This window comes from Bradysia coprophila, assembly GCF_014529535.1.
Source record: "Bradysia coprophila strain Holo2 chromosome IV unlocalized genomic scaffold, BU_Bcop_v1 contig_144, whole genome shotgun sequence".
NCBI lineage: Eukaryota > Metazoa > Arthropoda > Insecta > Diptera > Sciaridae > Bradysia > Bradysia coprophila.
The window spans coordinates 3,608,756-3,626,778 of NW_023503373.1; the positions used below are offsets into that span (position 1 = coordinate 3,608,756).

The 18,023-nt window shown below is 38.2% G+C and overlaps 3 protein-coding genes across 4 annotated transcripts; 2 read left to right on the plus strand and 1 right to left on the minus strand.

The window, feature by feature from the left end:
* The first annotated feature begins 1,367 nt into the window (after window positions 1-1,367).
* Window positions 1,368-7,966, plus strand: LOC119071379 (transferrin-like). The gene is made up of 15 exons (XM_037176240.1): window positions 1,368-1,538; window positions 4,641-4,764; window positions 4,834-4,943; window positions 5,009-5,293; window positions 5,357-5,520; window positions 5,585-5,709; window positions 5,775-5,929; window positions 5,994-6,231; window positions 6,292-6,440; window positions 6,506-6,613; window positions 6,670-6,873; window positions 6,928-7,005; window positions 7,074-7,211; window positions 7,267-7,529; window positions 7,590-7,966. Exons 1-15 carry the CDS (start codon window positions 1,469-1,471, stop codon window positions 7,770-7,772), a joined length of 2,394 nt encoding a protein of 797 aa, XP_037032135.1. The 5' UTR covers window positions 1,368-1,468; the 3' UTR covers window positions 7,773-7,966.
* A 607-nt stretch (window positions 7,967-8,573) lies between these two features.
* LOC119071380 lies at window positions 8,574-16,550 on the minus strand. 2 transcript variants are annotated; one of them, XM_037176242.1, is made up of 26 exons: window positions 16,365-16,550; window positions 15,948-16,126; window positions 15,623-15,876; window positions 15,376-15,562; window positions 15,146-15,283; window positions 14,839-15,086; window positions 14,494-14,776; window positions 14,241-14,437; window positions 14,092-14,187; window positions 13,834-14,017; window positions 13,623-13,764; window positions 13,299-13,564; window positions 13,066-13,242; window positions 12,135-13,002; window positions 11,780-12,070; window positions 11,516-11,718; window positions 11,325-11,460; window positions 11,059-11,231; window positions 10,741-10,994; window positions 10,504-10,679; window positions 10,275-10,442; window positions 9,957-10,202; window positions 9,502-9,885; window positions 9,258-9,445; window positions 8,949-9,201; window positions 8,574-8,883 (listed from the first exon to the last, which is right to left on the minus strand). In XM_037176242.1, exons 1-26 carry the CDS (start codon window positions 16,402-16,404, stop codon window positions 8,648-8,650), a joined length of 5,967 nt encoding a protein of 1,988 aa, XP_037032137.1. In that variant the 5' UTR covers window positions 16,405-16,550; the 3' UTR covers window positions 8,574-8,647. The 2 variants fall into 2 exon arrangements, with proteins under 2 accessions (XP_037032137.1, XP_037032136.1); XM_037176241.1 differs by having other exon boundaries at window positions 10,269-10,442.
* Window positions 16,551-16,995: 445 nt separating this feature from the next.
* On the plus strand, window positions 16,996-17,726 carry LOC119071381 (39S ribosomal protein L12, mitochondrial). Its single transcript, XM_037176243.1, has one exon. The coding sequence runs from the start codon at window positions 17,117-17,119 to the stop codon at window positions 17,669-17,671; it is 555 nt and encodes a 184-aa protein (XP_037032138.1). The 5' UTR covers window positions 16,996-17,116; the 3' UTR covers window positions 17,672-17,726.
* The last annotated feature ends 297 nt before the right edge of the window (window positions 17,727-18,023 follow it).

Genomic DNA, 18,023 nt, shown 5'->3' on the forward strand with positions numbered 1-18,023 from the left:
TCATCACAACTGTCTACATCAATAATAATGCAGAGGTCGCTTATTGATAACACATTTTGTTGTAAGCTCTATGCTGGGAACGTGTAAACTTATTTAAAGTCCACACGTGACCTCCCCAAACCAAACTTTATCGTCTTGCTCAGCTACATCATTGGAGGTAAAGTAAAACTATAACAAAACTATTTCCTTAACAAAATTACCTTGCTGAACAAACAACGATTGTTTATCAATAATTTTTTTTTTTTTTTTTTTTTTTTGAATTCTTCTTACAATTTTTTTTTTTTTTTTATTTCTTCAGCTTTTTAATGGTGCCATTGTTGCATCAATTGCTTGGTTGAACATATAAGGAATATCGACGCCTCCTCATATCTACAAATTAGCCTAACCGAACACTAACACCAAAGCAACGCACTTCAAGCAAAAGTGCTTCGAATGACAGCTGTCAAATAAAGTACTATTTTGTATAAAAAAAATTTCCATATTTTTTTACAGTGCCAAATTTTTTTTTGATACACTGTCCTGTTTCAGTACTATATCTAGAATACAACTCATGCTTGAAGTGTGTCGACCAAAGTTAATATTGCGGCAAGTATCATCAAACAAAGTAAACTCCGCAAACGAAAATTTCACCTGGACTTCAAAAGGCCTCTCCAGATTTCTTCCTTGTTAAGAGAAAATTAACAACAAAAAATCGTATTCGCCCCGAATATACGGACACATCCCACAAATTCCACAATCAAATACAACTATTTTTACTTTTCCTTATTCATAAAAGATATTACTAAGGCACTGTTTCGTCTTCACCTGTATGATACCGTCTATTGTTATCACACAATATGCATGAGTGTAATGATAAAATCAACTCAATTCCAGGTAATTGAGATGATTTGAAAAATTTTGGGTTAAAAAGTCCTGACTCACTCTCGTCAATAGGAAACAGCAAATTGTTACCTCAACTTGTAACAGCGATACAGGTGCAACCGAGGGCATAACATACGTAAGTTAAAATAAACGATTTGCATATAATGAGATATTTTATCGTATTTTATACAAACGCACCAGCTAAAACATATAGTTCATCGAACATAGCCGATGTAAGTCTAGGTGCATTCAGTTACCCGCACCCTTCCGTTAAATATATAATTTATGTCGAAAATAAATATCCAAGCTAAGCTAACTCATCAAAAACGGCCTGTTATCATATCTAAATAACAATTTACTATTTACTTTATTACTTCCATTCCACGATAATATTTTCGTTTCTTTTTCTGTTATCATGTCCTCACTGATGTGTTTAATCACAGAAAAAAGTGTTGGAAAAGAGATAAAGAAATACCGCGTATGGTCGGAGCGTTAATATTGTGCACCTTTACGAACGAGTAATCAGTTAAACGATAACAGTTGGAGCGGTTTCAGTGATATGCGTGTGTTCGATCGAAAATTTAGTTGAAAAGAAAATTTAAAGAAAATGAAAAGGATTTACAGTGTCTTGTGGTTCGGATTAGTGATCTTATTCGATACGGTGTACGGACAAAAAGGTGTGAACGAATTTTGATTTGAAAGGAATTTTCATATTTCATAATAAGTGATCATATACTACCTGTACTATAATCAACCTGTTCAGATATCATTTTTTTATTTATTATCGGCAACACCTCAACTACTCATCTACAATCAAAAGCGAATTTTAAATTTTAATCAAAAAAGCTTTCGCATTGAATCTGAAATTCAGCATTATGACTAATATAAGAGTTGTTTGCCTATTCCTAAAACTGTGTTGTTATCAAACGTTAAAACATAATTTATTATGATAAAAATGAATTGAAATAGCTGGATTTATCTACAAAGCGATATGCCATTGGTCGATGTGTTGCCCTATGGATGATCAACGGATTATAATGTGTGATTTCTGTTGTGTGAATTATAAAAAACTCGAAATCAGTTGATATTGTAGTCCTTCTAATGTCTCCGACGACGCCTTGATCGTCTATTACTCAAAATGTTTCACGAAATTGAATGAATCAGAGATAAGGATCGGATTCCTTATCGGTTGATCAAAGAAAAGTTATATCTTGTTTTGGATAAATATAATTAAAACTGTCTCATACATTGACTCCGTTGTTAAAATACTGAAATACTTCAGCACCAATAAGTGTGGATTCCACCATGTGGAATAAGTCGGATGTTTCCGATTTTCTGAAATTTCATTTCACGTAAAAAAATGTAAAAATGCAGAGGTACAGTCAGAGGCAGTGAAATTTCAGCATTAATTTGCTTCAGCAGTTTTTCAGCTGATCCACACATACAGTCAAAACTGTTCAGACGGTTGAAGCTGCAACAGGCACGCGTAAAGTGGTAAAATCGTATAAAGGCGAAAAATAAGTATTGATTGTTTGTGTGGATCAGCTGAAAAATAGCTGAAGCAAATTCATGCTGAAAAACTGCCTCTAACTGTACATACTTGCAATGCCAAAATATTTTGTTTAGAAAAATAAAAATTTATTGTTTTGAACATCGTGAAAAGTATGTTAAAATTAATCATGCACGCTCCACGTGGACAGTATTGAGCAATCTATTTTTAATAATTTCCCAAATTTCTCAGAGATTGACAATCTCAAGGATTTCTAGAAAAAAAAAACCTAACTAGTGTTGAGATATCACGACTTCGTCGCTTATTTCCCACGACGTTTAGGAGAAACGTTGTTTCTAGCTTATGCTAAAGGCTTTTTTAACGAATTCGATTCCAGCACTCGCCTCCAGCTCGAGCGTCGAGCTGGAAACCTCTCATTCGCTAAAAAAAAAAGCATTTTAGCATGCGTTAGGAAAACAACTATTTCAAAACTAGTTCCGCCTAGTTCCATCTTGTTATCCCTAATTATGTAATCGATTTTCCATGCTAAGGGCGTTGAAAGTAGTGATTGAAACAAGAGAAGTACGGTTTACATCAGGGCCTACTTTTTGGAAACTAATTTCTTGAATTTCTCGAAGTTTCTTGAATTCCTCAAAGTTTCTTGATTTTCTCGATTTTCTCTAAAAGTTTCTAAAAAGTAGGCCCTGGTTTACATATAACATGTAAAATTATTATCAAGTGAAAATACAAGTTTCAAAAATCTGAGCTACGCCACATACAGTGCGGATAATATTATTTTAAGAAAAAAAACACTTTGCAAATATTAAAATAGAAATCCACACAAAACCTGTTCAAGGTTCAAGAGCTTTCATACGTCATGCGTCAAAGAAAAGTATGAAGAATGTTAGCAGAATAAAAAATAATTCATTGATTTATGTAATTGATTAATTATTCAGTTTGTTAACGTCCATATGAAATATATTTAAAAATAACATGTACAGGCCCTAAGCCTTTGATGTTTTTTCATGAATTATAATCATAAAATAGCGCGTCAAATAACGCATGAAAGTGAAATATTTTCCCACGCGTTCTCACTCACGTTTGCACCGTAGTCGGTATGTCAACTACTAGTCTAGGCTCCTATAGAGAGACAAACAAACATTAATCTTTGCATTATAGACGGTATTAGTGGTCGATAGTGGTGTTGTCAAGAGTGGCACCCCCCAATGACATAATAGTGTAATAGACAGGAATTACGTAGACGAAATCGTGAAGCAAAAGTAAACTCAGTGTAATATACATTTGATACACACACACTTACACATTCAAATTAATTTTGACAATTTCATTAAATTGTTGCTGACTTTTCGAAATGAACTTTTACCACTATTATATCATTGGCACCCCCACAAAAAATTCTAGTCGCCTAAGGTTGACAAAAAACCAATAAAAAAGTTTCAAGTCATCCATCTTCCGGTTGCGTAAAATCAAAGTGTGAAAATTTTTGAGTAGCCTTACCTTCTCCTATTCTTAAAATCATCAAGACTAGGTGATACCTCCTACTCTAACAAAAAAAGTGGAAAACTTTGTGGGCCGAGTTTTCGTCGAGGTCCTATTTTCCAGAATTTTCGATATGAAATGGTATATTTGGAACAAATTATTTGGAAGCCTTACTTGGTATCGCTCATTGAGGGTTTTAATATCCCTGGAAATGTTCTATTCCTGAATCCGCTATGGAAATACCCACCACCATCGACCACCCTTAATAGACAGTCTAGGTGAAAAATGTTCACAGAAGTAATGGAACTATATATTATTATCGGCTATTAAAACCTATTATCAATATTTCCTGTGCAAGCTTCTACTAAACACTTCTGCAGTGTCTGCTTGAAGTTTTGTCGCTTTCGGTTTTGGATTAGGGGTATTGTGTAGAGCTTTTATCTCTGATAAGGTATCGAATTCACTGTGATTATCGAATTGATTAACTGACTTGTATTGGAAAATGAAATACAACTTCATTTCTATATACCAGTGTGAATGTGATAAGAGTGATTTAGTGACATCATCTTGTTAGGTGAATTGAAATACAATGTTCAATGTTTCTTTTATCAGAAACGGCAATGACATAATAAAGCTTAGCTGATTAGAACAAGAATAAGTGAAGATCAAACACTTCAATTTAACATTACCACCTTAGAATCACTGAGTCCCTATACTGGTTCAAGTAGCTTATTCGAAAAATATCCTCGAGCTCCGCAAAAACTAATTTTTTTAAATATTATTTGATTAGCGGATCGAATATGTGCTACCAGTCGATTCGAGACGGAATGCACACAATTACAAAGAGGCAATTCAGAAGTAGTTTGTGAACCCGTGCAGGATAGCATACAATGTGCGCAAAAAATTCGTAATGGGTGAGTGTCAACGGTATTCAATTAACAATTCGCTGTCTGCTTTGAACGGAATGATTAATCCTTTCTCAGAACTGCCGATTTCGGTATATTTACGGCTGAATCATCTCTACAATTGGCAAGTTTGGGGTGGCCAGAACTGACTGTAATCAAAGAGTTACGACATATGGATCGGATGGGATGTAATGTTTAATATAACGACGTCATTTCAGAGCTTTATCGAATCACATTTCAATATCATCCACAGCTGCCGTTGACTTTGAAACAGTTGTTGTTGTGCGAGCTGGACATGAAGGTGGAATAGACGGATTGCGAGGAGCCAGCTTCTGTCATCCTGGATATCATTACGATCGTACTCAGCGTTGGAGTGAACGCATTTTAAAGCATTTTGAAAGGAGCATTGTAACGCCGAATTGTGACGGTGATCTGAAGTCACCAGCTGAAATTGAAACAGCCGCATTAGCGACGTTTTTCAAAAGTGCCTGCCGACCGGGAACATGGTCCCATAATAAGCGTGAAGATGACGAATTGAGTACGTTGAATTTCGATTTCAGAAAACGTTGACACCAGTTAATGTTGCTCTTTCCCATTTTAGAACGTAAATTTCCCGAACTATGTTCCTTGTGCAATTCAGAAGACAATGGAAACTGTTCGTATGGAACCCCCGGTAACAATCATCAGCAGGCATTAAATTGTTTGATACATGGTGGCGATGTTGCCTACGTATCTCTTGAGGATGCTCATAATTTCTTCTTCATTGTTAGTACTTTGAAAGATGACTTTTGGAGTTTCAGAGTTACAAATGTTCTTGCTTCTATTTTAGGACAATCCAGAAATGGCTAGTTATTACAACTTCTTGTGTCCTAATGGAACCAAAGAACCAATTTCTGACAATGCTCGACCATGTACTTGGATCAGTCAACCATGGAAATTAATTATTTCGAGCAAGTGAGTACCGTCATTAGAAATTCTTGTGCCAGAACTTGCCGGAAATTACAAGATAATTCTTTTAGTACAAAGGCACTGCTATTAAATCACAAAGTCAACTATTGGATGAGATCATCTGCCATTGGAATTTGGGAAACTGCAGTCAAAGACATTATCCAAGCTGACAATTTCTTTGTCAATGATGCCACAATTCAAGCTCCCAGAGACTACTTCCGACTATGTAAGTCAATTATTTGATTTTATGAAGTCATTTAACCAACGTCGACTGTGTCACCCCTAAACAGACAGAGACGTACCTATTGCAATTTCCTTATGCTCGACAAATGCTGTTTGGTGTACTTCTTCATTGGAAGAGAATGAAAAATGTGAAGTAATTCGGGCTGGCGGTGTTACGTCAGGCGTCTATCCAATAATTGAATGTAAGGAACCTGCAACTTCTGTCGTTAGCTGCTTAGGCGATGTCAGTGCTGGCAGAGCTGATCTAATGGGCATTGATTCAAATTTTGGTTTTTTGGCTAGACAGTAAGTCACCAAAAAAGTAGTCTCAGACATCGCAATGAAAATGAAATTTACTCTTCGCAGCACTTATAACTTAACCGCAGCATTATATGCCGAAACTGAAAATGCAAAATATTCTTCAGTGGTAACTGTTATCAAAGCCACATCAAAGTACGAGAGATTTGAAAATTTACGCAATTCTAAGGCATGTTTCGCTGAATTCGGTGGAATCGGTAAAAAATTGATTTGCTATCTCTGATCAATAAAGTCAACTTCCAACATTGAATTACTGTTTCAGCGCTGATGGCATTCATCAATACCGGCAAGAATAGAGGATTCTTTTCGAAAAATGAATGCAACTACGGTCGCTTACTGTCCAACTATTTCGGCTCTTCATGTGCCCCTGGTACGAGAAGTTACAACATTTTTGTTTCGAAAGATTTTCTAAAGAAATGTTTCTAGGTGCCACTGATTTCGGTCATGATCCTAATGCCGCCAATTCAGAGAGTTTATGCTCTTTATGCAAGACAATGATAATGCCTATTCAACCGATAATAACAATAGGACCACCGGACGTAACAATCAATCCTCCATCATCGGAAAGTTCGATAACGATACTACCGCCCGATTGGCCAACAATATCACCACCCGGAACTCCCAGATTAGGTGAGTACAGAATCGAGTTGATGTGGATCAAATCTAAGTGAATAACTGTTGCAGATGATGAAGGAAATGTTATTGAAGAAGCACCGGTAGAAGAGGCCCCACAAGAAACTGCACCCGTAGATGAAACAGTTGGTAGGATCAAAGTTAATGTTTTTCTGATTTAAGTCGATTGTCTCAATGCGTTACTTGTACGATTGCAGATATGACGAGCAAGGCTGGTGAAGTTCACATAAATTGCAATGCTGATGCAACGAATCGATTTTATGGAAATCGAGGTGCTCTGAGATGTTTACATGAGGAAGGCGATGTTGCGATTTTAGAGCTTCAGTATTTGCGAGGTATGATGGCTGTGAGATACATTTTCTTCTGTCTATAAAAACATTGAACGTTTAGACCACACTGCCGAACTTGGACTGAACGAACACGACTTCCGTATAATATGCAGAAATGGTTCATTGGCAGACAGAACCGGTTTCGATATAGATGAAGCTTGCGCTTTGACAACGATCGTCGACAATGAAATCGTGGTGCGACCGAGGAGTGATAAAATTCCGGGAATCATAAATGCACTCTCATCGTTCGATAAGTACTTTTCGTTGAATCCTGATTTCAAAATGTACAACGTCTTCAATGGATATAAGCATTTGCTGTTCAAAGTAATTCAATAGTTTTTACAGGACCGAAATTTCGAAATTAAATTTTTGCTCTACTTGTAGGACTCAACGTTAGGTGTAGTGTCGTATGAGGAAGAGGATTTGGGAGAGACCGTACAAAATTACAAAAGTTTATTTTCCAATTTAGAAGAATGTGTGCAGGGATCGTCGACAACAGCAACGCTGTCAACCAGTCTTCTGCTAACGATTGTCATTTCATTTATTTTGCGACGGGTATACGAATGAAATCCACTAGGGTATTTCGATAGTTAGTTCCGTTCGCCATCACATCATCATCCAAGTTTTCTTTACTGTTTTTCCTTCTTCATTCACATCAAATTGAGCAGGTCTTAAACGTATCTTAATAACAGTATTCCGATAAATGAGAACATTTTAATTTTAATTTAGAAATTACTGAGAAATAAAGTTAAGAACCGAAATTTTGTTTATCTTTTTTGAATGGCTACGACATAAACGGCAAAAACAAGCAATGAGCATCAATTATAAGAAACTGTTGGAAATAACAATAGGGAGCAATTTAAAACTTGTGGAAAGTAAACAAATAGTTTGTTGTCCAAACACGCATCCATTGGTTCTAATGATGTCAGTGGTGTCGCTACAGCCGCTGCATTAAAGAATTTTAAAAGCAATGGGAACGGGACAAAACTGATATTATAATTGTGGTAATGGTGCCGCTTGTATCTTGGGTGCCGTGAGCTCCACGCCTCTATCACTTATCGTTAGTTCAATATCGAAGAAAGACAAAAAAAAATTGTTAAAATAGGCAGGTAATGGAGAATTATGTAGTGGTTATTTGAACCCATTGCACCCGAGGGATCTACTGCACCAACAACTGTTCTGCGAGTTGTCCCGTTATTTTTTAAAGATATGTATTTTGAACTGACGGCACCTGTGTGGCCCAGTGAATTAGATGGAAAATTGACAATTGTGACAGCATGTGTATGACAACCTAACCATCAATGTAAATGGGCTCTTCTTATGACCCTCAATCTGCGACCTTTTAACGACTCGACTATAAGAAAAAAATCATTGCATCGAATTTATATATTTTGTAAGTCTCTGAAAGCATTTCACAGTATGACTCACTATAATCTCGAATGTTAATTACTCAAAATGTTGTGCAATGTGTCTAAGATATAAAATAATTCACTACTTTGATCAGTCGAAACGCAAGAGTTGCGTATTGATATCACTTTGGCCGGAATGGATGTGGAGCGCACTGTATGCTTTCCTCGATAATTATTGGCAATAAGTTTCCAAATGCAGGTACCTACTAGTACTCGTACGTCTTCAGTTCCACTTTCCAATTGATGGGACAGTGTTTGCAGGAGGACATCTGTCGATAAAAATTAGATTTTCACTTCCGGTTTTTTGCTGCTAAGAATAACTCTAAGCTAGTACCTGAAGCTAGAAGAGCTGGTCTATTTGAACCGAAGGCCATATTTCGGATTATGGTCAACGAAACCATTTTCAATTTCAGCGTAGCTTTCATAGCCAGATAACAGAGCAATTGTAAATGCTTTGTCGTGCTGATATCGGGATATCGTGTGTAAATTTCATAGAGTTCGAGCCACAGCAAGAGTACGGTATTCCATGGCTTATATTGCTTGGTAACAGTAGGGTGTAATCGATTTAGTGTGTCCAAAGCATTGAGCTAAAGTCATTTGTTTCGAATCAATTTCATAGAATGCATAAAGTCTTCGGTCATACCTTCGTCAATTGAATTCGTCCTTCCACGCATGAACAGCAATTGGATATTGTGCGTAGTGTCAACTCCAACGATTCTAAATTTGAATTCGGTTGTTTTGGCTTTGCTGTTTCGGACACAGCATGATCAGTAACGATTTGTAGAACAGTTTGTGAATTTCGTACGTTAGAAGTTGCCATTGCTTTGCAAACTGAAAATTGTTATTGTTGTACCGAAACGTCATAGATTTTTAGCCGCAATATTTACCAGGCACCGAGTCCTCGCTTAAGAAAGCCAATGTTTTGTTGACAAGCAATTGAAAGCTTGAATTTGCACCGGTCCACGGCCATGTTTGAATTAATATTTGACACAGTCGAACAATCACGGTTTCATCTTTCAAGCAATCCTTGCTGAACCAGTGCATGAGAATGTTGTACAGCCACTTCAGTTGAGATATGATCGGCTCTTTCTTTTGTTCACCATACTTTCGTACGAAATCACCGTACACGCCAATTTTCGATAAAATGGATTCGATTTCGTCTAGGACAACGGTAACAAAATCGATGTCGAGAGCCATCTTCCGCACTTCAACTGAGCCGAACAGAAGTAGAGCAATGGTCTTGCAGAGATTCGATCGAATTTTGGTGCCGTCTGTAAAATGGTTAGTTGTTGAATCAATAGGGACAATGGAAAATTGACCTGAAAGTTTGTGGAAAAATTACTTTTGGATCCATGAAACAAATCCACCAGGAACGAGAATATCAACTCAGATGCATGCTCGATTTCAGTCTTTCGTTTGCCCACTAACTTCTGATATCCAATGACATCATCGCCATTAACAATTGCATGTTTTGGTTGATTCGATCTCGCTTCCATTTCGTCGAACAGGTTGGCAAAATGGTCCGTTTCTGATTTTCCACTCGATGTCAGCAGCGATGAAAGCAATTTCAGAACGGATACGGTCAAATCTGTTGGGAAAACGGTTGAAAAATTATGTTTCGTTTCTGAACAATTGAAACATTTGTCTCATTTACTATTACTATCTTTAGTCTGTAAACCGAACACCATTGCTTCGAAGAGCGGCTGCATCTCATTTCTGGTAAATAGATTCCAAATCAAATTGTAACCGATTCCACTGTTGGCGACAAATGTAACGATCGGTATGATGCAGTTGAATGTCGTCATCTTGAGATCGTCATCAAAATCATCTGTTGTGCGGAGAAATTTAGTCACTTTGTCGGGGAGAGCAACTTTAAAATTTTCACTAACCGTAAATTTTCGACTGCAAACAATGCACCAGTGTGAGGAAAACAGCGTGCTCCTGTAAGCCAAATTTGTTGAGAATTTCCACGTCTTTCACAAAACAGTGAGACATGAAGGTGCAAATTGCGTTCAACATCAGAAGTGCCGATTCGTTGGTGGATGACTTCACGTACGGGATCAATCTAAATAAAAACACATTCGATAACGATCGACATATGACTTCGGAATTCCTTTCCCTTGTACCTTATTATGTCAAACAGCAGTCCGCAATCATAAAACAATTCCACTAAACCTTCGTTTATGTTGATCAAACTCGTAAGGATTCCACAATAGACGCGAACTATGTCGCAAGTAGTAATCGGAGTGGCGATAACGCTGTCGTCGATCAATTCGTACACAAAGAAATGCTTTAAGCTTTCCGCAACGCGCTCGAAAAATCGTTGGTATTTTATTATGTCGACGATGAGGTCGAATGAATTATCTTCCTGTGTGATCGGCTGAAACGAAAACGGATCTGATGCAAAATCTGACAACAGAATTTCTGTCTTTTCATTGTCTCACCCGATTGCCGCACCGTGGCACAACCGATTCGAGTAAATTGCGATTGGCATCGACGAATTGAATGAGATTCGCAAACAGTGTACCAGCCAATTCACGGACCGTTGACGATTCATTGTTATCCAGCAACGTACTCAAACAACAAGCATGGAAACCGCCAGGAAGATATGACAGACCTAGAATGGAATGAAAAGGTAGGAGTTACTGATGGTACATTTCGGATCTCAAGGGTCCTGAACAAGAAAACGAAAGAAATTCCTTGAACGTACATTCAATTAGAGTCTCTGCTCCTCTCAACTTTTTGGACAACAAAGTCAATATCATCCAAGAAAAGGTTCGTATTTCCACATCCTTATGTCCACACAAGCCGGATAAGAATTTAATGTACTTCGACTCGATGTGGATCTGAAATTACAGTTACGACATTGCTCTTCTCAAAAATTCTTTCGAAACAAATTACGTCATGCTCTGATGTGTGCATCAAGTTTGAGACTACCAGCAAACAATTCTTGTTCAAATTAGATCCCGTTTGTGCAAGTGATTTTATCGACGATATAAAGTGCAGCAGTTTATTAGCAATGTGACCGATAAACTCCTCGTCAATTGTAATGACTAAGCTCGATGTAACAATCTGCAGCAGCGAGAGTAAGGAGCGGAATTTATCTGAAAACAAAAATGAAAATGGAAAATTTCTCTTCGTTTAACGACAATACAAAGCTTATACCAAGGTCTCCCTTTTCGAATGTGCTATCAAGCAATGGCATGACCAGCGAGAACATTTTATTCAAAATGTTTGTTCTTTCCGTCTCGTTCCGAATCTTCGGTAAATCGGCCATCAAAGACATTCGGATGTTTTCACTATCGCTGTAGATTGCATACTCGAAAGCAACGCCAATGAAACGACAGTTTAATGTGTAACATCTCGAAGAACAACTCGATGATTGCAGTAAATTGATGAAAATGCAGTTCGTTTTTCTGAATTCCTGTAGCAGCCAGTGCAAGAACTCGTCGTAATCTTTAATGCAGACTAGGTGGTTAACACATCATTTTGAAAAAAGAAAACGGACGGACTGACTCACCATTTCTGATTAGATTCTCAAAGAACGCCAATAGTTCAACGAAAATCAGTTCGTCCATTTCCGTGTTCGGTGTTGACGCATAAAATCGCATTAAAGTGGTCGAAATGGTTCCAACGTTCAATTCATCCTTGCAGATGCCCGGCGAAAACAAATTATTCGAAATTGCTGACAACGCTTTGGTCACGTCGCTATGACGGGTGGCATTCGATATGGTGTTCAACCAATATTTGAACACGTAGGATATGTTGGTGGCCTGAATCAACTTCAGGTCTGCTTTGGTCAGCGACAGTCGTTTGTCAAACGCCATAGCATCGGGATAATTGTCCGCCGATGAATATACAACCGATAGATCTTTGTCTGCACTGCATGTAAAGTCGATGGATATGTGGTCGATACCACCGAACCAAAGATTGGCGAACTGAAGTCGTACGTACTGCCACATAGTTTTCAATTTTGCTGACATGTGTGATCGGTCAGTATCTGGGTCGTTATTGGAATGACGATCGCTTGATTGGCCAGTTTCAGAATTGAGCAGCAGACATTCAATGTGACTTTTCTGATTGAATTGACTTTCTTTACCGTGATATTCACAAATGAACGGAACTTTCAATTTCGAACAGACATTGGGAACCGAAACGTTGTACGATCCCAGCGAATGTTCACCGAATGCCAGAATGAACAGAATAATGCTGCAATCCGCTTTGAGAACGGAATGTTGATGAAATATCAGCAACGCTCGTAGCAACATGTAATAGGTGTTGGTGTCGTGTACGAATTCACGTCGATATTCAGGTATTTGTAGGAACATCTTTGTAAGTATTCCGATCACAGGTATGACACTGTCATGATAATCTGACGATTGATTTTCCTGGAATGGTAGTAATTTGGAGTTAATTTTGACGTAGCATAGAACAAAGTCAATCAAACTCACTTTCAAAGCGTTCTGAAGTGCATCCAAGCACAAGTACAGTCCACTTGCGTTGTGAAATATTTCAGTCAATTCAGGATCTTGTGTGAGAATGTTCAATTGCAGGAACGATGTTTTCCGTTCGCCTGGATCCATGCTCGATGTTTGCAACAGTTCGATCAGGGAGTCCATTGACTGTCGCTGTAATGACAACAGAGTCAACATTTTTCAGGCTTCCCCTTACCCCATTCTCTTACCTCATGTATGCCGGATATGCACTTTTGCTTCGGATTGATCAAGCTATCCAAAATGCAAATATTACTGGGAATGACATCGGTGATGTTTTGAATGTTCGGCAAATAAAGTTCGGCATCGTTTTGATCTAACAGAAGGTACATTAACGCGGCCAGAGCGTCCTGGCGTATTTGATAGTCAGGACTGAAGAGTAATATAACGTTGCCTTGAATCAAATATTGAGTCGGTAGATCGGAGTCAGGAGTTAGCATCGACAAAATAGCATGGCCTGTCGTGGAGTTTTGAGTCATTTTGAGTTAAAATGTGTTAAAATCAGTGAATATTACCTAATGTTGTCTTCTTCGACGCGTGGCATAACAGCAACGGTATAGCAGGTGCAAGAATCTCAAATATATTCGTCCAATGCGTACTCATCATGCTCTTACTCTTCAGTACCAGAGACAGAATGGTTTCGGCATTGTTGCGAATCTTTGAAATTTAGAGGATGAAATAGTTTAGCAAAGTGGAACCGTCCTCCGTGTCCATAAAACAACTAACCTGTTCATCAATGTGATCCAAACCGAAGGAAATGAATTCAGTTATTATTTCACTGGTCAAAGGTATGCCAAGGAATCGGACGTTCGTTGGATTACTTGAATACGTTTTCGACAGAATAGCACTTCCTTCCATTAGGTTCGAGAAATAGGATTTGACGTTCTTGCAGCACAGTCTGTAGATGGTTCTGCAAGGAAAAATTACATTTTTTGCATATCAAAAAATTCATTCACTTAAGCAGTCCTCTGATCGTCTACTCACCGTTTCATGTGTACATCCTCATGTGCGATCAATTTCAATAGAATCGTCTCGCATTTATCCTTCAGATTGGTATTTCCGTCAAAAAATGAAACCGACCTACGAGAAGACCAATTCAATTTTGTTGAGCCAGACGTCACTTTATCACTTACTCTTGCACAACCGCGAAAATCCGTTGCACCAGATCATTGCTTCGATGCAGAGACAATGTTTGGATGACCATCAAACTCGATGTGATAAATTCTTCGTTATTCTGAATGAACGGCTCTTGTAACAACTCAACAGCCGGTTTCAAGATCAAGTCACAATTTAGGAGATGTTGAACCATGGCATCGATGTCATTATAAGTCTACGAGACAGCAATTTCAAAAGCTAGTTACATTGGTAGTGAATGATCACTTTTACCTGGACCGCTTTTGTGACAGTATCGTACACTTCAGAGTATGACTGCTTTAGGAGAAAATCGAACAGAGCCGTCTCCAGTTCTTGTCTCCAAATATTCACCTGGCTCTGACTTGAAAATTTACTGTCCAGACTGTGGTGCGAACTGTACTTATCTTGATGTGTGTCAGATGTGGAGTTCATATCAAGTTCATGCTTCAGAATAACGATCTTGCTCATGAGGTACAAGGTGTTGATATACAGATTCCGATTCGATTGGTCCATTTGAGATTTGTCACAGGTTTTTCTATGTGAAAAATGTTGGCTAAAGTTTCACAAATATAAGTCGCCGAAATGCACTTCACCAACCGGAAATACTTAGTCAGATAACCCAGATCCTTGAGAATATCATTCAGTAGATACTTTCCACTTGTCAGACGAACCAGGTCGATCAATTCAAGCATTACAGTGAAACAACAATGGAATTCTTGTTGTAATGTGGAACTGTTGGTGTTAGTGTGGATAATGTCTTTGAAATAGTTTAGCGTAATTTGAAACACTTCGGAGAAATATCGTGCAACGGAAATTTGTGTTTTCTTCAGATTCTGCGGATGACGCTGAAATTAATGGAATGTGAGATCTGATGCGGAATGACCAATGTATTAAATGGACAAACCTCTTCTTCCAAGCAAAACGTTCGACTAAGTTGCCGTATCTTGACACGTTTCTGCAGAGCTTTCGTCATGTCTCCGAAAATTACCAGCAATTCGGTGCACAATCCATTTGATTTTTCAGTCAGCAGAGACTTAAGACACTGCGAAAATAGCAAATGTTGAATTACGGGTTGTGGAGTGAATACCAACAGAAGGCGAGTCGGGGTTGGCGGAGACACTGTTTGAAACTTACTTGGAAAATGTAGGGAGGCTGAAGAAAATACTCTGCCGGAAAATCGACGATGGCAGTCTTCAAGAAGGTGATTGCATGCAAAATGTCTTTCGTATCAGCATCCAATCGCAATGACGACTTCAGTAGGTTCAACGAGTTTAAGTCTGCTGGACCAGGTATTTCCCATGGCACTATATAATCCAGGCAACTGAAATTGGTGAATTCTTAGCATAATGTATACGACCGAAACATAATTGCTGTCTCTCACTCAAAGGCGCTGCCGGTGTCAAGAGCCAAATCGTCACCTCGTTCACAAGGCACTGAAATGTTGCTCATTACGTCAAGTGTTGTATCGTCTAACATATCAGTCTCGCTTTGCTGGCCATAATTGGACAAGTAAATTTGGATTTTTTTCAAGACATCTTTATGACTATCGTGCTGGAGGCGCTGTTCGATGATTTGAAATTTTTCTTTCAACTTTGTCAATCCCAACGTGCATATTGTATCATCACGCTGATCTCCCTAAACGAGAAGAAAACATTTTTGTTTCAGCCAATGAATGGATCATACATCTTGGAGAGATGTACAAATACCTTCAATATGTCGTAAATCAAATGCAAAACTCGAGTCTCTTCACAGACTTGGTCAAAGTCAAACCATTTTATCAGCGCTTTCATTAAAAATGGGCCGTTGAAGTTCAAGTGATCATATACTTTGAATTGTAGTTCGACGGCCTTTAAAGCTCTCAATCGGATTTCCAGCACATCATTGCCTGTAAAACAAGATCAGCAGCAAGGTAAACAACGAAAGCGAAAAAGTGCACCGCCAGGCGAGCTCTGTTTTCGAATTTCTGACTTTTTTTCCTGAATTTTTAGATCAAAACTTTGACTAGTCATTCACCATTTAGATGCCGTTAGCCTTTATTGTTTACAATATTTTCAAGACCGCGAGTAATTTGTAACGAAACATTTTACACAAATAAAACGAATTTACGACTAAGCCAATCTTACCCAATTTATTTATTGTGGCTGGACTGACTTCGCTATTCATATTGGTTGTAAAAGAAGTTCTTTCATAGACAAAATTAATTAACGTTAACCATTTAGGAACTGAAAGGACGTAGAAGCAAAAAACGACCAAAACAAATAAAATTGCTGAGCGGTAGAATACGAACCAAACGATCGAAATGACAGAACAACTTTTTGAATCCAAACAAATGGTTTATGTTGTGACCGCCAGGGATCGCTGCATGATCTGCCGGTGGGAAAATATAATTATAAATTTTTTTTAAGTCGATCAATCACTTTGAGGCTGGGTCCCCTTAAAAGTTCTTTTGGAAACACTCTGTCCCTCTAAGGACGATTTTTCTTTTGTATGAAAATCGAGAGGTTGATATTCTTTCGGAAAATTCACCCAAACAAATACTTCCTGCTCGGACGGGACAGATTAGATTTAGGTGAATCAAAGTCAATAGATATTTTCCAGACGTATTTTGTTAGAGTCAACAACAAGGTCAGAAGTTGCGATCATTACCAGGTCGTGAATTTTTGCTATTTTAGAAATTGGCGCAATGCGTTAAAGTGTCATCTTGCGGCCGAATCCAGCAACAATTAAAAAAATAATCAGTCAGAGGTGACAGCGGTGACAGACGACCCAAGGAGTAATTTAACCTGAAAGTAAAGTGAATACAGGAGACCATACGAACTTTCTTCGAATAATATAAGCTTTTTACGCATTTATATAACCAAAAACTACATAAACCATGTTCAGTATCCGGTTGCTGGTTGCACACAATTCAAGAAATGTACGATCGTTCATGAAATGTGCCAGTGTTAACAATTTGGCTGCCGCACAAACTCAAGCCACAGAAAAGTTAACCATTCCTGTGCCCGAAGGTACTGACAAGCCGGCCAATCCGAAATTGATGAAAATTGTGACAGACATTTCCCAACTGAATCTGCTCGAAGTATCCGAACTGAGTGGCCTGTTGAAAAAAACTCTTAATTTACCCGATGCACCGATGATGCCCGCATTTGCAATGGGTGCTGTTGCACAGACGGCCAATGAGGACGAAGAGGTGCAGGCACCGAAAAAGGCTCAAACCGAGTTTAAGGTCAAGCTGATAAAATTCGACGAAAAGCAAAAAGTTCCGCTGATCAAGGAAATCAAAAATCTGATGGAAGGAATGAATTTGGTGCAAGCGAAAAAGTTTGTGGAAAGTGTGCCGACGATAGTTAAACAAGATATTTCGAAAGAGGAAGCAGACAAATTGAAAGAAGCACTGTCTAAGGTCGGAGCTGTTGTTGAAATCGAGTAATTTGTTGTGTACTGACAGAGTTTTCTTAAATAAAATTTGATTTAGTAGGAAGTGACGAAGACTTCTTTCAATTCATCCATTCCTCGCAATCTCCCTGACCATAAACCGATATACTGCAGTGTCTTACCCAATCATGAAGAATTTTGTGACACCATTTAATTTACTAAAATCCTCCAGGACCATACAAAAGTTAGCGCGGGCGATCATTCCATTCTGCTCTGTTTATTCATTTTTCTTCCTTTTCGTTGATTAGTTCCGGAAACGTTTTCATTGAAAATCATTTGTCGTATCATCTGATTACTCTAGGTCTGTCCCCTCGGTAATAACTTTAAAAGAACCGAAACAAATATCA